This window comes from Tachypleus tridentatus, chromosome 8 (genome assembly GCF_004210375.1).
Source record: "Tachypleus tridentatus isolate NWPU-2018 chromosome 8, ASM421037v1, whole genome shotgun sequence".
NCBI classification, from domain to species: Eukaryota; Metazoa; Arthropoda; class Merostomata; order Xiphosura; family Limulidae; genus Tachypleus; species Tachypleus tridentatus.
Window position 1 is genome coordinate 144,556,238 of NC_134832.1, and position 17,986 is coordinate 144,574,223.

Below are 17,986 nucleotides of genomic sequence, written 5' to 3' on the forward strand. Positions count from 1 at the left end.
TATTGGTGAAGCAGGTCGTAACAAAATTCCTCTTGTAAACAATGAAATTTATGTCTGCAGACATTATTACATTGTGACTATAATACTGAAGAAACAGGACATGGGAAAGTTATTATTATCACGAAATTTGTATTTTTAAGTACTACACAACATTAATAGTGAAACTGGTCGTGACAAAACGTATTTTGCTACCAGTAAAATATATGTTTACAGGGACTATATGACAATAATAATAATGCACTTTCACATATTCCGTGTTCACTGTATCTCATAGTTAGAAGATCAATTTTCTGAAATTCCAAATATAGACCAATACAGCTATATCCAAACTGCTTTGTATAACTGGAATGTAGTATAATCATATCTAGTTACACCAGTGAAAAATCTTTCACTGTGTGATATGATATGGCCTAAAACTAAATTCAATTGTAATTTAGATTTATAGGCTAATTAAATGTCGATATGTATCAAGTTTATGATATATAGCAACAAGAACACGCTGTTTTATTTCTAAATACAAATAGATACAAACAACAATATTATTCATAATAAATAGTTATCATGAATAGCTATTGCAAATAATGATTTATATACAAAGATTTTACAAACTTACAAATAATATTAAGTCTTCTATCTAATCCTGAATTTCTTTGATATCCTAATTTTGAGTTAAATGGGGAGTTAGCTCGGTCATCACTGATTACACGTGAGTTTTTCACAGCTGAAATTATATGATGTTTTTGTGAAAGTGCGTATGATGTTAATCCGTTGAAGTTAAAAGGTTTGTACTATTCGAATTTTATAAACGTTCCCGGTTAATCTGAAATTCTCGATTAATAAGCTGAAAATCACAGTTATGGCATCCGATGTTTATAGTATATAAACTAACAAACCAACATTATGTACTATCTCTCGGCGCGTTGCATTGGTTACGTTTTATAAGCCTCAGACAAATTTCGAGAAATATCCATATATGGCATAACAACATACGTTATTGATTCTCACACTTGAAAATATACAATTTTAGTAAATAGGTGGGAATTTTGCATTACATATTTAATAGCATAAGTCACATGCATTTATAAATATAAATTTAATTTACACAAACGTCGATATTCAAATAAATATTGTAAATCCATCACAGATTATAGCACTTCTTCTGACACCATTTTGTATTTCCAAGTTGTGAGGGGAAGTCATGTGCATCAATCATCACTGAATTTAGTCACTCCATACACTCTTGGGGACGCTTTCCGTCCACATATAAGTGAACAGTTATTTGATCAGTTTTGTTTTTTTTTCCTATATGCAGTCATTACATAAGGTAAGTGTTTACTGAAGTTTTTTTTGTCAGTTTAACAAAGTTCACAAAGCATTTACTGGTGGTCTATATTATCTATTCTGCCAAACAATCACGCTGAGATTGGTGATAAGGTGAAGTGTAAATCTCTACCACACCTAACAAATCAAACAAAATATGGCTGGTGAAATTAGCTCCTTGTTCCATATGGATTTCTTCTGGTGTTCTGAATAAAACTGTCCAGTTCTTAGCTGTATTAGCATATCAATCAACAGAAAATGATATAGCTGATGACAATGAGTATTTAGCAATGACCTATTGTACTATAGTGAAAATGGACTAGTTATTTCCAGGGCTATCCACTGCAGAGGAGACCCGTTATTTTTCTGTTAAGAGTTTCCTCAGCCAGTTTTTCCTTTGATTAGAAAACACCATACAGATTTCAAACCAACATGAACATCTCAAATCATTCACAGCCAGGAAAACTGTTGTTAAATATTAACATAAATGATACCTTCCAGTCTTCGTTTTGTACAAAGGGCTTTTGGAACTAGTAGCTCCAACACTGTTGGAGAATTATGCCTCAAGAGCTGGTATCAACATTAGATCACACTTTTTTTGCACTTGTAACTGCTCATATAATTGCCACAGTTATATACTTCCATGGTCTTTTTTTTATATATAAATTGCTTATAACAAAATTAACAGGACTGATAGTTTTGTGACCTTTACTTTCTAAACAGAACTTCATGATAAAACGTATTGGAGTAGTCAAATTATACCTGCTTGATTAATATAGTTTCAGATGGCTGGAGTCAGAAGCAACGACCATATGTACAACTGAAGATGGTAGTGGCACCTTAGTACATCAAGGCTAACAGTAGTTTCAGAAAGTAACCTTAGATAGTTATGGTGAACTTTGAGCATGAGCAATGCACGATCTGTTGAAAAACTGTTAGATATGTAATGACATATAAGGGATACAAATTGTTAGATATACACGACTGTTCAACTGTTAGATAGCTCATTCTAATATCTTTCTCTTAAACATAGACGTCTACAATTATTAGCACTCAAACACAGACACAAGTACACTTGCAGATGCACATACAAATTCATTAAGTGTTCATCTTACCAACTACAGAAACGTACAGACAAAAGAGTGATTGAGAAAAGCCAAAGTCAAAGAAAGAGAAATAAAAAAATAATAGAAGGTAGTAATTAAGACAAGGAAACCAATAAATATTTAGGCTTTAGTGCTGAGATACTTGCTAGGCAGTACAATGGAAACAATACTCTAGGCGCTAGATTTTGGATGTTGATGTTAAACAACCATATCAAATGGAACTCCTGCCTTCAATTAGAAAGTCCAAAAACACAACCACCAACTAAGATTGTAAAATCTGTCAGCTTCATCAAATTGAACCAATGTCCTACTAAGTAATTAAGCTTGCTATAATGGATGTAGCGTGTATATATATGTACCTACCTATCTATATATGTGACCGAAATAATAAATACTATGTAGCGTCACCTACTGAGTGACACCAAACACAAAAATTCGTATTTTGGTATTCAAGATTCAGACAGAAAAATAACTACGATATATATAAGAACCATTTTGTTATCACAAAAAAAAAGGTTTTAGTAAAATTACACTCTCTCCAGAACAAGAACATGACTTTCACTGGGACTGAACGTGATTATATAATTATATTTTTATTGATGTAATTTGTAAATATATTACTAAAAATGGAGTTCTGCTATTTTTTCAATAAATAGCATCACTTTTAATGCATAAAAACATTACAGCTGAAATCAGCACTTTTCCTATGTAGTAATTCCCAGAAATTTTTTTTTTTTAACAAAATGTTCACTTTTACTTCTAATCTCTATTTTCAGTTAGGTATGAATACTGTGATTAGTAACTACTAGCACAAACAACTGCCAATAGGATGGTGCTTCTGCTAATTGTTGTAATGGCGATGAAGATACTAACCCATTCTTTACTTTGGACATTAGGATATGGACACAGGATTCTCAGGAAATGAGAAAATTTGTTTTTAAGTTGAAGATATTATCTTGCCAATATATAGATGTAGATTCCAGTGTATATACAAAATAAATTTTGGGTGACAGGCATCGACGCCAATGCTCAAATACTCTCTTCATATATATATATATATATATATACCTGTGTCGGATTTGCTGTTATACACCTAATTTTATATCGATGCTTGTTTCAGTTAAATGTATTTTGAAATGCATGTAACTTATACTGTTAAATATGTATTACGAAATTCCTATCTATTCATTAAAACTGTACAAGGTTCTCGAGTGTAAGAATCAACAACACACATGTGTGTAAACATTAGTGTATCATCTATATCGTTGCCTAAACTAAAGTTTCAAGAAACTGTCCTCACACCTTTAAATACAACCAACGCGACGCGCCAAGAAACAGTATGCGTTACTGGTTTGCTGTAGTTGTGGTACTACAAGCTTCGGAAGCTATAACTAGAACGCTTATTAATCGGGAACCTCAAATGTATTGACCAGAAACATTTGTAGATTTCGAACATTACAAACCATTTAACTTAAGTGGATTCTCTTCGGACATTGGTATTTTTACGAAAACATTGTATAACTTCACCGGTGGAAAACTTCACGCAGATCTAACAAGCTACCAATTAAGTGAATTGTACCTGTATCAACTCAATTCGCTCATCGCGAATCCTCGATAAGATATTCAGTTTCAGAAGAGATAGAAAACTGAATATTGTTTTTAAGTTTGTGAAATTATTTCATATAAATCATTATTTGTAATAACCGTTATTGTAAATTATATTGTTGTTTGTACATAAAAATATATCTGTATTAAGAAAGAAAACTCTGTGTATCAGTCTTGTTAGCGAATATCATAAAATTATTACATATAGACATTTAATTAACTTATAAATTTAAGTTATCATTCAACTAAGTTTCGGGCTATTTCAAATCGTGATAGGTAACAATCTCACATGGATAAACTGACAATATTCTTTAGATACATTCTACATGATGTCCCTGTACAAAGAGATGTGCCACGTTTTTACTGACAAGTAAATACACAGGAGTAGAACTTCCCAGATTTTTTATTAATTTTATATGTTTTTCTCAGCTTCAACTTAATATGAGTGGCAAATATGTTGACATGCAAGCCTTGATCAAAGAGAAGAACGCATTAGCAGACTTTGTTCTCTACTGTGTCCATTTGCTCTGGATGAACAATGGGATAAAGGGGACACCAAAGATAGTGGTTTTTCACCCTCCACTGAATACAAATTAGAATATTGTTCAACAATAATTGACAAATTGTCATTTGCACTAGACAACAAAATATAGGCATAAGAAAATTGCAGTTGCAAATTTGTGTTTCTAAGCAACTATAGTTACAAAAGACCTTTGCAATATTACCAAAAAACCGATTATTGCGTATTATAAAGATTTGTAAGGTAGCAAAAAGGAAGAATCAACTTACTATCCTGTGAATTGTTAAGTTTATGTATGTATAGTTTCTTTCTGTCTGTATGCTTCTTTGTCCGATTTGCAAAATTGTTTGTGTTAGAGTGCTACTTTTCCTATTCAAAAACGTCTAATATTGTTCTTTAATTTATAGACAAATACTGCAAACCTGTAAGCATTATTTTCCCATTATTTCCAAAAATAAAGCATAACTCAAAGTTTAGTTGTTTTTACCATTTAAGTGATGAATGGTCTATTCCACTGATGAACTTTCTACTATAGAAATATATGTCGGAAATATATTACATAGACAACAACTGCAAGTTATTGGATTATATATGCTAATCCATGCTGCAATGTAATAACACTGCTCCAACTACATTATTATCATTGCCATCAGTGTTTAGTATGATACAACACTACTCTCATGGATATGTCAACATCAAGGCTTCTCCTAAAGCACGTTTCAGGGATTGAAGCACCTCCTTATTTTCCTTGGACCATCATATGAACCTATCTAAATTAAAAACAACTGATAAATGTTATACGACTCTGAATAAATTGGTCACAATATGTTAGTTATATGATGTAAAAACGAAAGATGTGCAGACTTCTCACCTGAACACAGGCGAAGGTCAATGCTTTGTTAACAAGTTCCATGAAGATCCCTTCTCTACCTACAATGCAGGAAAGAAATTCCACTTTTGTTTGCAATAAATTATTTTATTTCCTTTTTCAATGTTTTTATAAACTTGTTGTAAGGCTATGTTACAAATGTTACTAATTTGTACAAAGTAACTCTGATAGTCATGTATTGAAAATCGTACTTCACACATCACAACTATTTCATTTTCGTAATTTAGCTTTGAACGAACGAGAACACATTATATCACATCATAGGAGTTTTCTATATATATATTAAACTTTCTTGTGGTCATCATTAAGATATAGAACGTTTTTTTCTTTAGCTAATAACACTAAAATTTAATACTTCCAACAAACAGGTTCACTTTTACGGCTATAGGGTGTAAAATATATTGTGATTATTAAAGTCTCTTTATGCTGGTAATTAGCCCGAAAATTAATTGGGGATGATGTTACCTGCTGCCTTTTCTCTGTCTATTACTTCTAGATTAGAGACAAATAGCCTTTGAATGGCTTTGCACAAAATTCAACAAACTTTTTTATGTTTAACTTTGGGTATTGCTTTTCCTGCACATTTATTACAGTGCTTCAAGTTTTTAGAATACTTTTTCCAATACTTTGACGAGCCTGACATGACCAGGTGGTCAGGACACTCGACTAGCAATCTGAATGTCGCGAATTCAAATACCCGTCCCATCAAACGCGCTCACCTTTTCAGCAGTTGAAGCATTATGTTTCAACCAACCTGCTATTCATTTCTAAAAGAGTACTCCAAACGTTGGCAGTGTGCGGTGACGACTGACTGTCTTTCTTCTAGTTTTTCACTGCTAAATTAGAGACGGCTAGCAAAGATAGTCTTCGTGTAGCTTTGCGCCAAATTCCAAACAAACAAACAATATTTTGGTATGTTACTCTGTATAGATATTAAAGGCCTCTACTAGAGAAGAAAAAAGTTCCAGGAAATTAGAGTGAAAAATGCTATATATAACGTGTATTAACAACTGATAGTCACTGCATTGCTTTCTGACAATTCCATATAAACATTAATGACTACTCTACCTAAAAGGTATCGGCAAATAAATGGAAACACCAATGTAAAGTCACTTAATAAGGTGTTGGGTTAATTATGGGGGGGGGGAGAGACAAAAGAGAAGTTTTCATCACTTTGTAAACTGATTTTTAGGAATAGATGACGTAACAATTCAATGAAACACTAATTTCTCATACTGAACAGGCAACACGTGTAAAAGTAATACTAGAAAAACCTATATCCGTGGGAAGGGTATCAAGGTTTGTATTTTGTTTAGTTTTGATAGTGTAGTACAAGCCTGTGTAAAATGCTTTTCATTTCTTTTGGTTTTTTATGTTAAATTAACTTTTTTCTTTATAGTTCCTCAGTTAGTTATCACCATTAGAATCCATCTACGCTTGTGGATTCTTCAACAAGTGAGTAGGTTGTTAGCCCACTGCACCGAGCCGTCCCTAATTTAGCAGTGTAAGACTAGAGGGAAGGTAGCTAGTCATCACCACCCACCGCCAACTCTTGGGCTACTCTTTTACCAAAGAATAGTGGGATTGACCGTCACATTATAACACACCCATGGCTGGGAGGGCGAGCATGTTTGGCGCGACGCGGGCGCGAATCCGCGACCCTCGGATTAGGAGTCGCACGCCTTACGCATTTGGCCATGCCAGGCCATATATAGTTCCTTAGGGTGGAACATAATATCACATAAGCAGGATTTTAGCTTTAAATTTCATCGGGAGCTAAATGGGGTCAAGTAGAGATCATGTGTCTTGTCGATTCTCTTTCAGGAATAACAGTATGTGTTTTTAAAATTAGCAAACAGAGTTGTTCTCGTCAGCAAATCAGGCAGTAGTACAAAAAAGTTTCACCTATGATTTTCACTGCCTGTTTGCTATTCATCTAACAGAAAGTAATCATTGCTTTGTTGTGTAAAAAAAATCGAAAGTTTTCGATGTATGTAAACACAAACTACAGTGTTTAGGCCTGGGAAAGTAGCTTTTTACAAGATTCGACAAAATATTTTTATGTGATCCTACAGATTTTACGAGATTCCCAGCAAATAAGTCACAGATTTTCGGGCCTGGCATGGCCTAGCGCGTTAAGGCGTGCGCTTCGTAATCTGAGGGTCGCGGATTCGCGCCCGAATCGCGCCAAACATGCTCACCCTCCCAGCCGTGGGGGCGTTATAATGTGACGGTCAATCCCACTTTTCGTTGGTAAAGAGTAGCCCAAGAGTTGGCGGTGAGTGGTGATGACTAGTTGCCTTCCCTCTAGTCTTACACTGCTAAATTAGGGACGGCTAGCACAGATAGCCATCGAGTAGCTTTGTGCGAAATTCCAAAACAACACAGATTTTCGATAGATTTATTACACATGTTAGTATATTTCACCACATTTTTAAGGAGAACTTGTCTTAGAATTTGTTATAGCATTTTAGAAAAGATCAATAATGATTTTTGTTAGTTTTTCATTTTGTTTACTGTTACCAAGTTTTCATGGGTTACGTTGTTATTGGTGAGAATTTTTAAATATTTCACCTTCTTCTGTAATAACAAGGTCGGTGACAATTTTTAAAATTTTTCCAGTGACTATATAGTTAACAGCTACTTCAGTGAGTAAGAGTGGAAGTTTATCTGCGAGTATCTGCGTATTTAGCATTATTTTTCTTTTTCTTGTATTACAATTAACTTTATTGATTAATGCTACCTTGGGACCTTCTTTCTTTGTGCAACGCACAGTGTGTATGTTAGTCTAAGTTAATTATGGGGAGGCAGAAAATGCGAAAGCAGTGTATTTGTTACACTGTCATTTTGTTTTGTCTGTTTTTTTACACTTGTACAATTTCTTACCATGTTGTAATTTGTGGTTTTACTTTAAGTAGTGAGATAAAGTATTGTTGTTTGTAGTTTAAAACTGTGGTAATATTAATTGAACATTCGCATTCTGCATAAAATATGTGTTATGTTTTAATGAAATAGATAGATTAATTTATCTAAAATGATTTATTTTTATTTACTGTAGTGAATATTTTATCTAGAGTTAGAAACTACGGTGTTAGAGCAAATCTATCTATTGCAGGTATGCGATTTTGTATTATAGAGTCCTTTGGTGTGTATGTGGTCCTATAAGACTCAGCAGCTTTTCAAAAGTGCTCAGATCCACGTGAATTACAAATCTTAAGGGATTATTTAAAAATATCTCATATACATTATTATGTCACATTTAATTCTTTTTACGATTTGGAATCCACTCCCTAGTCCACACAAGTGTAAACACTTCTTTTGCGAAGTTTGAGTTTAATGCAGTTGAAGTTCAGCAAAATTGGATGCATAAAGAATGTAATTTTGTTTGTTGGTTGGTTTTGGAATTTAGCGCAAAGCTACATGGAGGCTATCTGCGCTACTTGTCTCTAATTTAGGAGTGTAACACTAGAGAGAAGGCAGCTAGTCATTACCACCCACCGCCAAACTCTTAGGCTACTCTTTTACCAACTTATAACGGGATTGACAGACACTTTATTATTCCCCCACGACTGAAAGGACGAGCATGTTTAGCGCAATGGGAATTCGAACTCGCGACCCTCAGATTACGAATCGAACGCCTTAACCTATCTGGCCATGCCAAGCCCGAGACTTTAATCTCTTTGGTTTGTTTGTTCGTTTTTGAATTTCGCCCAAAGCTATACGAGGGTATTTTGCGCTAAACGTCCCTAATTTAGCAGTATGAGACTAGAAAGAAGGCAGGCAGTCATCACAGCCAAATTTTGGGCCACTCTTTTATCAACGAATAAAATCGTCACATTATAACGCCCTCACCGCTGAAAGGGCGAACATGGTCGGTGTGACGGAGATTCGAACCCGCGACTTTCGGATTACGAGTCGAGCGCCTTAACCACCTAGCCATGGAAGAATGTGGCATGAATGGCTAGATGCTACTTGGAAAAGTTTCCAAACATTGTGTTTTAACAATTTTTTGAAGAAACGGCTTGGGGAACTATTTTTATAGAAATATTTTCTCTCTTTTACGATACGTTTTACTTGACTGAGTCGACCTCAGATAACAGGACTGCACACAACTATTGCAAAATGTGAATAATATTTATGAAATAAAGAAAACAAAACGGGTGCAATGTGTATGTTTGTGAAGTTGCCCCCCAGTGACTCAACGGTATGTCTGCGGACTTACAATGCTAAAAACCGGGTTTCGATACCCGTAGTGGGCAGAGCACAGATAGCCCATTGTGTAGATTTGTGCTTAATTCAAAACAACATGTTTGTGTACTTGCAGAATACTTACTTTGAACGATTGCTCTAAATAGCTTCTCTCAGTTTTGATTTGGTAAAGCTTGAATTTTTGAAATAACTTATTGGTTAAAAAAGAAAATTTTCAAACTGTTTAACTGCTAGATTTCTTAGTTTCTAGAAAACATCCAATTCATTTAAAGAAATGTACATTACCACCAGACCGATCATTCTTATCACACATATGTTGAGCCATAACCTCTAGATATTACCACTACAACCATTAAAGGATGCTGCTGTCGACATTCTAGTACAGTTTGCATTAAGCATGATCATCAGTCATTACCTATTTCAATAATAACAAGTATACATAGGAAGCTCGAAACAAGATCAAGTTATTTTACACCTGTGTCTACAAAACAGGCAGTTGCCGTCCATTCTACAAAGTTTCATCAAGATAAAATTAACAATTTTTTTTATCACGGGTTATGGTAAAAATTTACACGCAGAACAAAGAATTTATTCAGAAGAAATATGAAATAAACTATAGGAGATAGAAATATATATACAAGTTTCAATAAGATCCTTTTGTATCGCGTTTTTTTCAACCTATCTTTTCTATTTTTAGCTATATTTGCATACATAGAAGATAAACTACTGATTTTTAAAAACATTTTCTGAAAATTTGTGTACAGGATTGTAGTTTTTATACAGTTTTTAAACCTGATAAAGGATATTTACCTAAAACAAACCTTATTTGACATGTGTCATTTACCTTTTTGGTCATTTTACGGCGTGCCATTTTTTTCCTTTTGTTACGTTAGTGTTCCTTCTTATCAACTGCTATTGCTTAAGTTGGTGGGTTTACTCTGATTGGAAGTAAATAAAGATATATACGTAAGTGTATTTCTAAAACATTTATTTTCGCGTGAAATAATGTTTATACTCAGAGTAGTACTATCAATGATGTAGTGATATTGTTTTGAATTCGTAAAATTGTGGAAGAGTTTGTTGTATTTTTTTTTTAGAACAATGGAAATGTTAAGGTTGTTATGACTATGGCTTATGTCGTATGGTAGTGCCCTCGAGTAGACTAATAAGAATCGGGAGGATTGATGTATTTTGGTACATATTTTCAATATTTAGAGCATGTATTCGATTTCCCAAACTTTTTTCACTCATCCGTAATGTAAACCTGACGATGACCGAAGAAGGTCGAAATCTTGTTCGCTCGTCTGCATAAAGCTTTCTCTAACCATACCAGCCGTTTATAATATATAGATATATATTTATTAAGTTTCTTATCTACTAATAAATAATGTTCAATTTATTTTTTAAAGTGCCATTATTTATTGATTTCACCTTCGCGTTTAGTTTTATAGTTTTACAGGGTGATAAGTTAATAACGTTAACGGAGGGTTTTCGGGTTCCATTTCTGTTTTAATTTAAACTTACTAAAGGCATTTGACTTGATTGAATCGGAAGTCTTGTGTGTGTTTTTTAAGTTGTTGCTAATTGTTGCACGTGTATTAAGTTTGTTTTTTTTAGTTTAAAGATTAAAAGGTTATAAATTTGTTAGAAACCAGTCTATCGTTTAGTATCTTAATTCTGTTGTTACTTAGATATAATATTCGTGTTAATATATTTGTAGTGGTTCCATGTTTACTTTTTTTTTTAATATAAAGTCAATTCATACATCAGTAGTGTATCTTGCCACATTTTCACAAAAATACTCGTAAATCATTACATGATAGTGTTTCTTGGGTTTCTTTAGTAAGAACATTGATTTTTTAGAAAGGGTTCAGAAGCGTACTGCTAGGATGATACCTGTGATGTAAAGGTTATTCTGTGAAGACAACATTTCTGTTATTGTTTTCTCTTGAAAAAACAAAGATTAATGGGTTCTGATTGATGTGTTTAAAATTGCTAAGTTTATTAGTAGTGTAGATTCATTATCTTGTTTTGTATTCTCAAAATGGCTGGTATGGGTATTAAAACCTTAATTAAAATAACATACAGAACTGTTTCAACCTTTTTAGGTTATCTTCAGGTTAAATTGTTTAGGGGATATGCAATTATTTTTGTTGTTGTTGTTCCAGTTTCTCATACTTATTTCTTCTTTTATAACATAGTATGTACTATTTTTAAGTTAATAAAATATGCTTTGAAAAGAGTTGTAAGGTTAACTGTAGTAATTGGAGTTTTCTAAGATGTTAAGTCTGCCTGTATGATGTCTAATAAGCAAAGTACACATTTTTAGAGCAAAAGAAGCAGTTCTAACACATTTTTTGCTTAGAAACACAATCAAAGAATGTGACAATAATATCTATGTTGTCTGTTTATTGTTCATTTTTGTCACAGAAACTTGTTTGGATTTCTTTAAACTTTTACTTCCATATGATAAATGTAGTTTCTAGATAGAAGATGTAGAAGTGATGGTACAGAAATAACATGAATTTTTTATTTCAAATAACGTTTTTCTTCTAAATTTTGCTTTTTAAAAGGTGATTGTACTCTAGAGATATGTATATGTATATAAATACTTATTAGAAATAAAAACTTTACATAAGTAACATTCACAGTATTTACTGGTAGAAGTCTATGTGTATATGCCTATTTAACAGCTCAAAAGAAGAATGCTAATCCAGTAATAAAACATCATTCTCACCTTAAATAGTGAGGAGCTACACTAGGACTATTGGCTGTGATTACCTCTAATTTGGGGTTACTGTTGAACTAAAAAATCATACTAGTTTATTTTTATATTTCAGTGTCAACAAAGTAGTTACTGTATTGAATTTACCGCTGTAATTGCCTAGGGTGGTCCTTAGTAAGGTGTTAATACAAAAATAAAAGGAGCAAGCATGTATTGATATTAAACTGTTGCACATTACCAGAATGTCAGCCTGATAATATTCAAAATTTGTTGGCATTGTTTTATCAACACATACATGATTTAAAACAGACTGTGTAAAATATCGTGATGGTGTTGCTTTACACGTTTCAAAGTGAATTAAACTCTAAGAGATCTTGTAGCAGTTTTTGTGTGAAGGTGTAAATATGAAGTTATGAATTGACATCGGAGTTACCAGAATAATGGGAAGTTTGAGAATACTGTTTGTTTTCACTTAGGAAGCATTTTGAAGGATGTTGGTTTTATTTCTTAACCTGCTTCTGTATTTCTCTGATAACAGTATAAAGGTGAACTCTGGTGTGGCCATGGAAGTATTAAAGATGAAAGATGAATCCTTTTCTGATGAGGAGCAGGATACTTTGTTAAATATCAAGAAGCATGAAGAAGGTAGTTTTACATCAGTTAGTAAATATTTGTAGGATTTATATGTTGTGTTGATAAGATTATCCCTTTAAAATTAGTTCTAATTTTATGTATCTTAGCTATAGCCTGAATTACTTAATTAATACATTTGATTTCCTGTCCCAGAGACATTAATTAGTGAAATCATGATAGATTCTTGCTTTATATTTAGGGTATGAAAAGCCCAAAACCACAGATGCTGTGGTATTTTTTTCCAACATCACCTTCAAAACTGTTACATGTGAAAATGTATCATCTACACAAGTATTCTTAACCCTGTAACAAGCTTAAAGGTACACGTAATGCTGCTAGTTTGATTTAATGTTAAAACTAAATAAGCCAGTTCTTGATTTAAAACAATGTCCTTATAGGTTCCATATGATAAAGTTAGTAAGGATTAAAGATTCTTATCATAGAATGTAATAGATAATATATAATTCAGTGAAACCCTTATGTCAGTCCTAGAAAAACAAAGATAGTACAATGTTTATCTTGTTGATGTTATATGATCACTATTATTCATAGTGTAGAAATCAAGGTATTATACAAATATTAAAATCATGATAATATCAATATGAACCTTTAATTACAAATGTTTCAAGATTTACAAATCTAAAATGTTATAAACTTTTAAATGTGTATTTGTTGATGTTGATGACAGTTTATAAGGAACATGTGAAAAACCTTTAATATGTATACATTTTATGGTACAAGCTGGAAGAAACTAGAAACACATGCATACTGAGAAATCAGGGAATTAATAATCTTAACGTTTATTGTGTAAGACAGTGTTCAAGTATCATGCAACAACAATCAAGACTTTTAATTTTCCTTGTCAGTGTTTCCTATGTAGTTAGAACTGTTCATAATTGAACAGGAGTAGTGCTGTTATTGCCAACAGAGTAATATTATATATTTCTGTTAAAAATAACTAACTGAATATGTTTTTTTTCCACATTCTTCTTAATTTGTCCATTTGAGATTTAAGTGTAGAGGCATGTAAAAATAAATTCTGAATCTTTTGCCCCTCACAAGTCACTGCCCAAAGGACCTTTTCCTTGATATCAGGACTCATCAGTTGGATAGAGCAGTATGGGATAAAAGATCTCCTGCAATTATATTTATATGTACAACTTAATACTTGAAAAGCTTACCAACTGAATACCTGAATTTTTATATGATATTTAAAGTGTTTAATCAGAGCAAACCAAATGTTTTTTTGTTTTTTTTCCATTGTATTTGTTGTTTGTTGTTGAGTGGTATTGATGTAGCTGTTCATAAGTTCATATAATTTCATACTTGCTTAAAACATATGCAGTTTAGAAACTAAAATACATTTTCATACTTTATGAAGGATTTGGAAAGAAAGTCTCCACTGTTAATACTAGACATTTAGTTACTTTCATTTTTTGTGGAAGGTTAGGACTTTCCATCCAACCTTATCTCTGTCTTTAAAATGTTAGTATGTGAGTATATAAGAATAAATCATCTCTTCTTTCTCCAGTTTTCAACATATTCCAAGCATAATCTGACTGTTAAAATAGGTTAGATTGAAGATCTATTTGCCAAGTGTATGTTTATCCAAGACTGTACACACACACACACACACACACACACATTACACTATGTAACACAAATTTTGTTCCTGGATACTATTTCTTAATTGCTTATGTTGTAAAAGTACAGAAAATGGCCATTATTCCCTTTAAACTTTGCTTTTGTGACCTGGATAATGAAATTTTGAAATTAACCTATTTTCTTTGTAAAAACAGGGAAATTTGCACATTTTCATTTAAGTAAGGTCTGAATAAAACAACATATCAATCAAAATTTACATGTATTTATACTAAAGTTATACAAAAATGTTTAGAAGTGGGTACTTTTTTTGAGATTTGTGACTGTCATGTAAATCACTTTCACATATCAGCCCCCAAATATGGTCTCAGCATGTGACTTTATTATACCAAGATCTCTGATGAAGTCATTGATGTCTGGTTGGGGTAGTATGGGTTTCTCTCACTAGCTGCACCTCTGAAATTGTAATCTGGATATTTAACATCTACCTCCTCTTCTAGTTTGCTCTCTTCTGAGGATGGCTGCTTTCTCTCTGGCAGAGTGGGTACAGGGATCTTAGGGCAGTGTGGCACTGGGGTGATGGGCGATGGAATGTTTGGATATATGATAGCAGATGCATTCTTGCCAGCCTGACATTTGGAAGAGTCCACCATGCAGAAGAAGCAATTGCTTGAGTGGTCAGTGGGTTTACACCAAATTTTTGGAATAGTGAACTTCATGGCTCTCTTTTCCTCTCTGTACCATCCTGCAAAAGAGCAAAATAAAATTATTATTATGAAGAATAAATTTATTTCATCCATAAGTAATGTGTAAGAGGTTCATGCAAAATAATTTGTGATATTTTTCTATACTATTAGAAATTTAAAAAATTAAATTAAAAGATATACAAATTTTAGACCTTTTAAATTTAAATAATATAAAATCTTACTATTCAAGCAAACAAAAATGTCCATCTTACCTTTTAGAATTTTTTGCAGTGCTTGCAGGTAAAATGAGGGGCCCAGGGTTTGTCTTGATCTCTGACAGGCATGCCAAAACATGCCTTGTAGGCTTCACACATTTTAGCAGATGCTGTCACAGTACTTTTTTGCTCTTGTTTTGATAAATTGGCCACATAGCAGAATGCATCTGGAGAATGCTTGCAGCTTCTTGATGCCATCTCTGATAAAATCAGATAGGTCTATGTGTTCTCTTAGGCAGCTAGAACTAACCTGAAGTGGTGAGTCCCTGTATATATATATATTACTATGGAAAGTTCTAGAAAATTCTCACAAGTTCTACATCATTCTTGAAAATTCTTGTAAGTTTGAGAAAATTCTCTATTAGTTACTCAGCATTGAATCTACCTGGAATGTTCTGGAAAAATGGATAAATTTGAAAATTTCATTACCCAGGTCACAAAAGCAAATTTTGAAGAGAAAAATGGGTCTCTTCCATTTACTTTAGGCATGAGCAATTGGGAAATAACACTTTCTGTCCAAGAACAAGAAAAAGTAAAAATTCTGTTACATGGTGCTATTGATGTATCTTTACATTATGTGAACTTTTAGTGCAACTTAACAGTGAATAATTTTCAAAGTTGGTATTATAGACATGTATATATTATTTATATGCAGCAACAGGAGAAGTTGATTCCTCAGAAGAAAGATCTTCACATACCATTTCACAGTTTTGTGTAGCAGAAGAAAAGAGCTGTAGTACTCTTCCACAAAAGACTGAGGTAATTTGTATTATCTGCACATAACCCATGTTACTCATTACATAGCTTTAACTGTGCTATGGAAAATCTGTTTTGTGCATTCAAATAAGGTTATAGAATCTATTTTTCTAGATTGTTAATTATTGATCTGGTCCATGAGTGGATTGTTAAGCTGCAGTCTGGGTCTCCACTGATTTGATATCTGGGACATTGTTTTGTTATGGGTGCAAGGCTACTGTTCTCTCTTAAGTATTTGCTGAAGCATGTGCTTTATGTGTGCTGTTTTACAGTATACTCTTATGGCACTTTACAATGTCTCTTTGTTATAGGTTTAGTGCTTTAATACAGTGTTGTTTCACTTAATTCTATTAAATATGGCAGCCAAGATTCTCGGATGCTAATGTCTTTTCATATTTTGCTCCAAATATAAAACTAGTGGTTGAAATTGTTTAAAATTTGACATAAAAATTACTAAAAGCTTTTAATTTCAAGAAGTAAAAAATTTACTTTTTCTATCATTTCTGATAAACTAAATTTATTATTTAATGTAGATATTTGTACTTGGACTCTGAATGGCTCACTTGCAAATTGATGTTTGTATGAAACATAAAAATACAATTTATTATCTTACAGTTTTCACCAGTATTTCAGGTATTGTTGTAAGACTTTTTCTTCCTTACATCTATTGATATATTTTTATTTGTCAATATAGGCTTTATGTTTTGAAAGTCATTCTTAGCAAGCATTATTCTCCTTATAGCCTCTCCTATATACTTATCATCTGATGTTATTAGTGAGAAATTTTAGATGAAACAGTGAATTTGTTTGATTTTTGTCCCATCAGTTGTAATGATGCTTCTTGGAATATAATTTTCTTTGACCATATATTTTTTTTTCTCTTGAGGGTCAGTGCTTTTTTCTTACTTTCATTTATAATTATGTTTAGTACAAGCAAAAGTACCAAGCTTTACTTGGGTTATTAGGTTGAACTGTTCTAGATGACTAAATCAGTGTGTGTATTCTGAACCAATTTTAGCATAAAAGTAAAACCTGTATACTTTTTCTGATAAGTAAAATGACATAAAGGCCATTGTTTGAATGCATTGTTACCAAAATGCACTGACTTTTATATATTAGAAGTTTTTATATAAGAAACCACTTTTTCCATGTGGTTTTTGGTAGCTTGCCTCATTAAAAAGCTGCACATATACATAGAGATAAGTAATATCCAGGTGCACTCCTTCAGGGACCACTTAATACATGTTCAAAATTTCAGGTTTCAATGTTCCTTCCTCTTGGAGCCATGGCAGTCGTACAAACGTGCACATGTGCATGTCTGTCCGTGATTTTTAATTGTAATAAAAAGAATCACTTCTTTTATATGTGTTTTTTATTAGTTTGTTTCATTGAAAAGATGCACACATGGATAAGTTAAGTAACAGTTCCCAAATTCACACTTCAGGGTCCACTTAGAATGGGTGCAAAATTTTAAGTTTCTAGGTTCTTTCTTTTTAGAGCTGTGTTAGTCATGTATTATTTTCTATGTGCCTTTTTGCTAGTTTGTCCTGAAACATGATGTACTTGTATGCATATGGATAAGTAATAATACCCAGGGTCCTCTTAAAAGTGTGTGTGTGTGTGTATGTTATGTATATATGGTGTTTCTTATCCATTTACC

The 17,986-nt window shown here is 32.7% G+C and overlaps 1 protein-coding gene across 3 annotated transcripts in view; it reads left to right on the top strand.

Moving 5' to 3' along the window:
* The first annotated feature begins 10,478 nt into the window (after positions 1-10,478).
* The window catches only part of LOC143223676 (uncharacterized), a 34,973-nt gene continuing 27,465 nt past the window's right edge, over positions 10,479-17,986 (top strand). For 2 of the 3 annotated variants that reach the window (XM_076451948.1, XM_076451949.1), the window contains exons 1-3: positions 10,479-10,615; positions 12,913-13,019; positions 16,226-16,329. In XM_076451948.1, the coding sequence (XP_076308063.1) occupies positions 12,938-13,019; positions 16,226-16,329 (186 nt within the window). In that variant the 5' untranslated portion in view covers positions 10,479-10,615; positions 12,913-12,937. Of the gene's footprint in view, positions 10,616-10,701; positions 10,844-12,912; positions 13,020-16,225; positions 16,330-17,986 lie in introns of those variants that run through there. The other variant, XM_076451946.1, reaches the window with a different exon arrangement.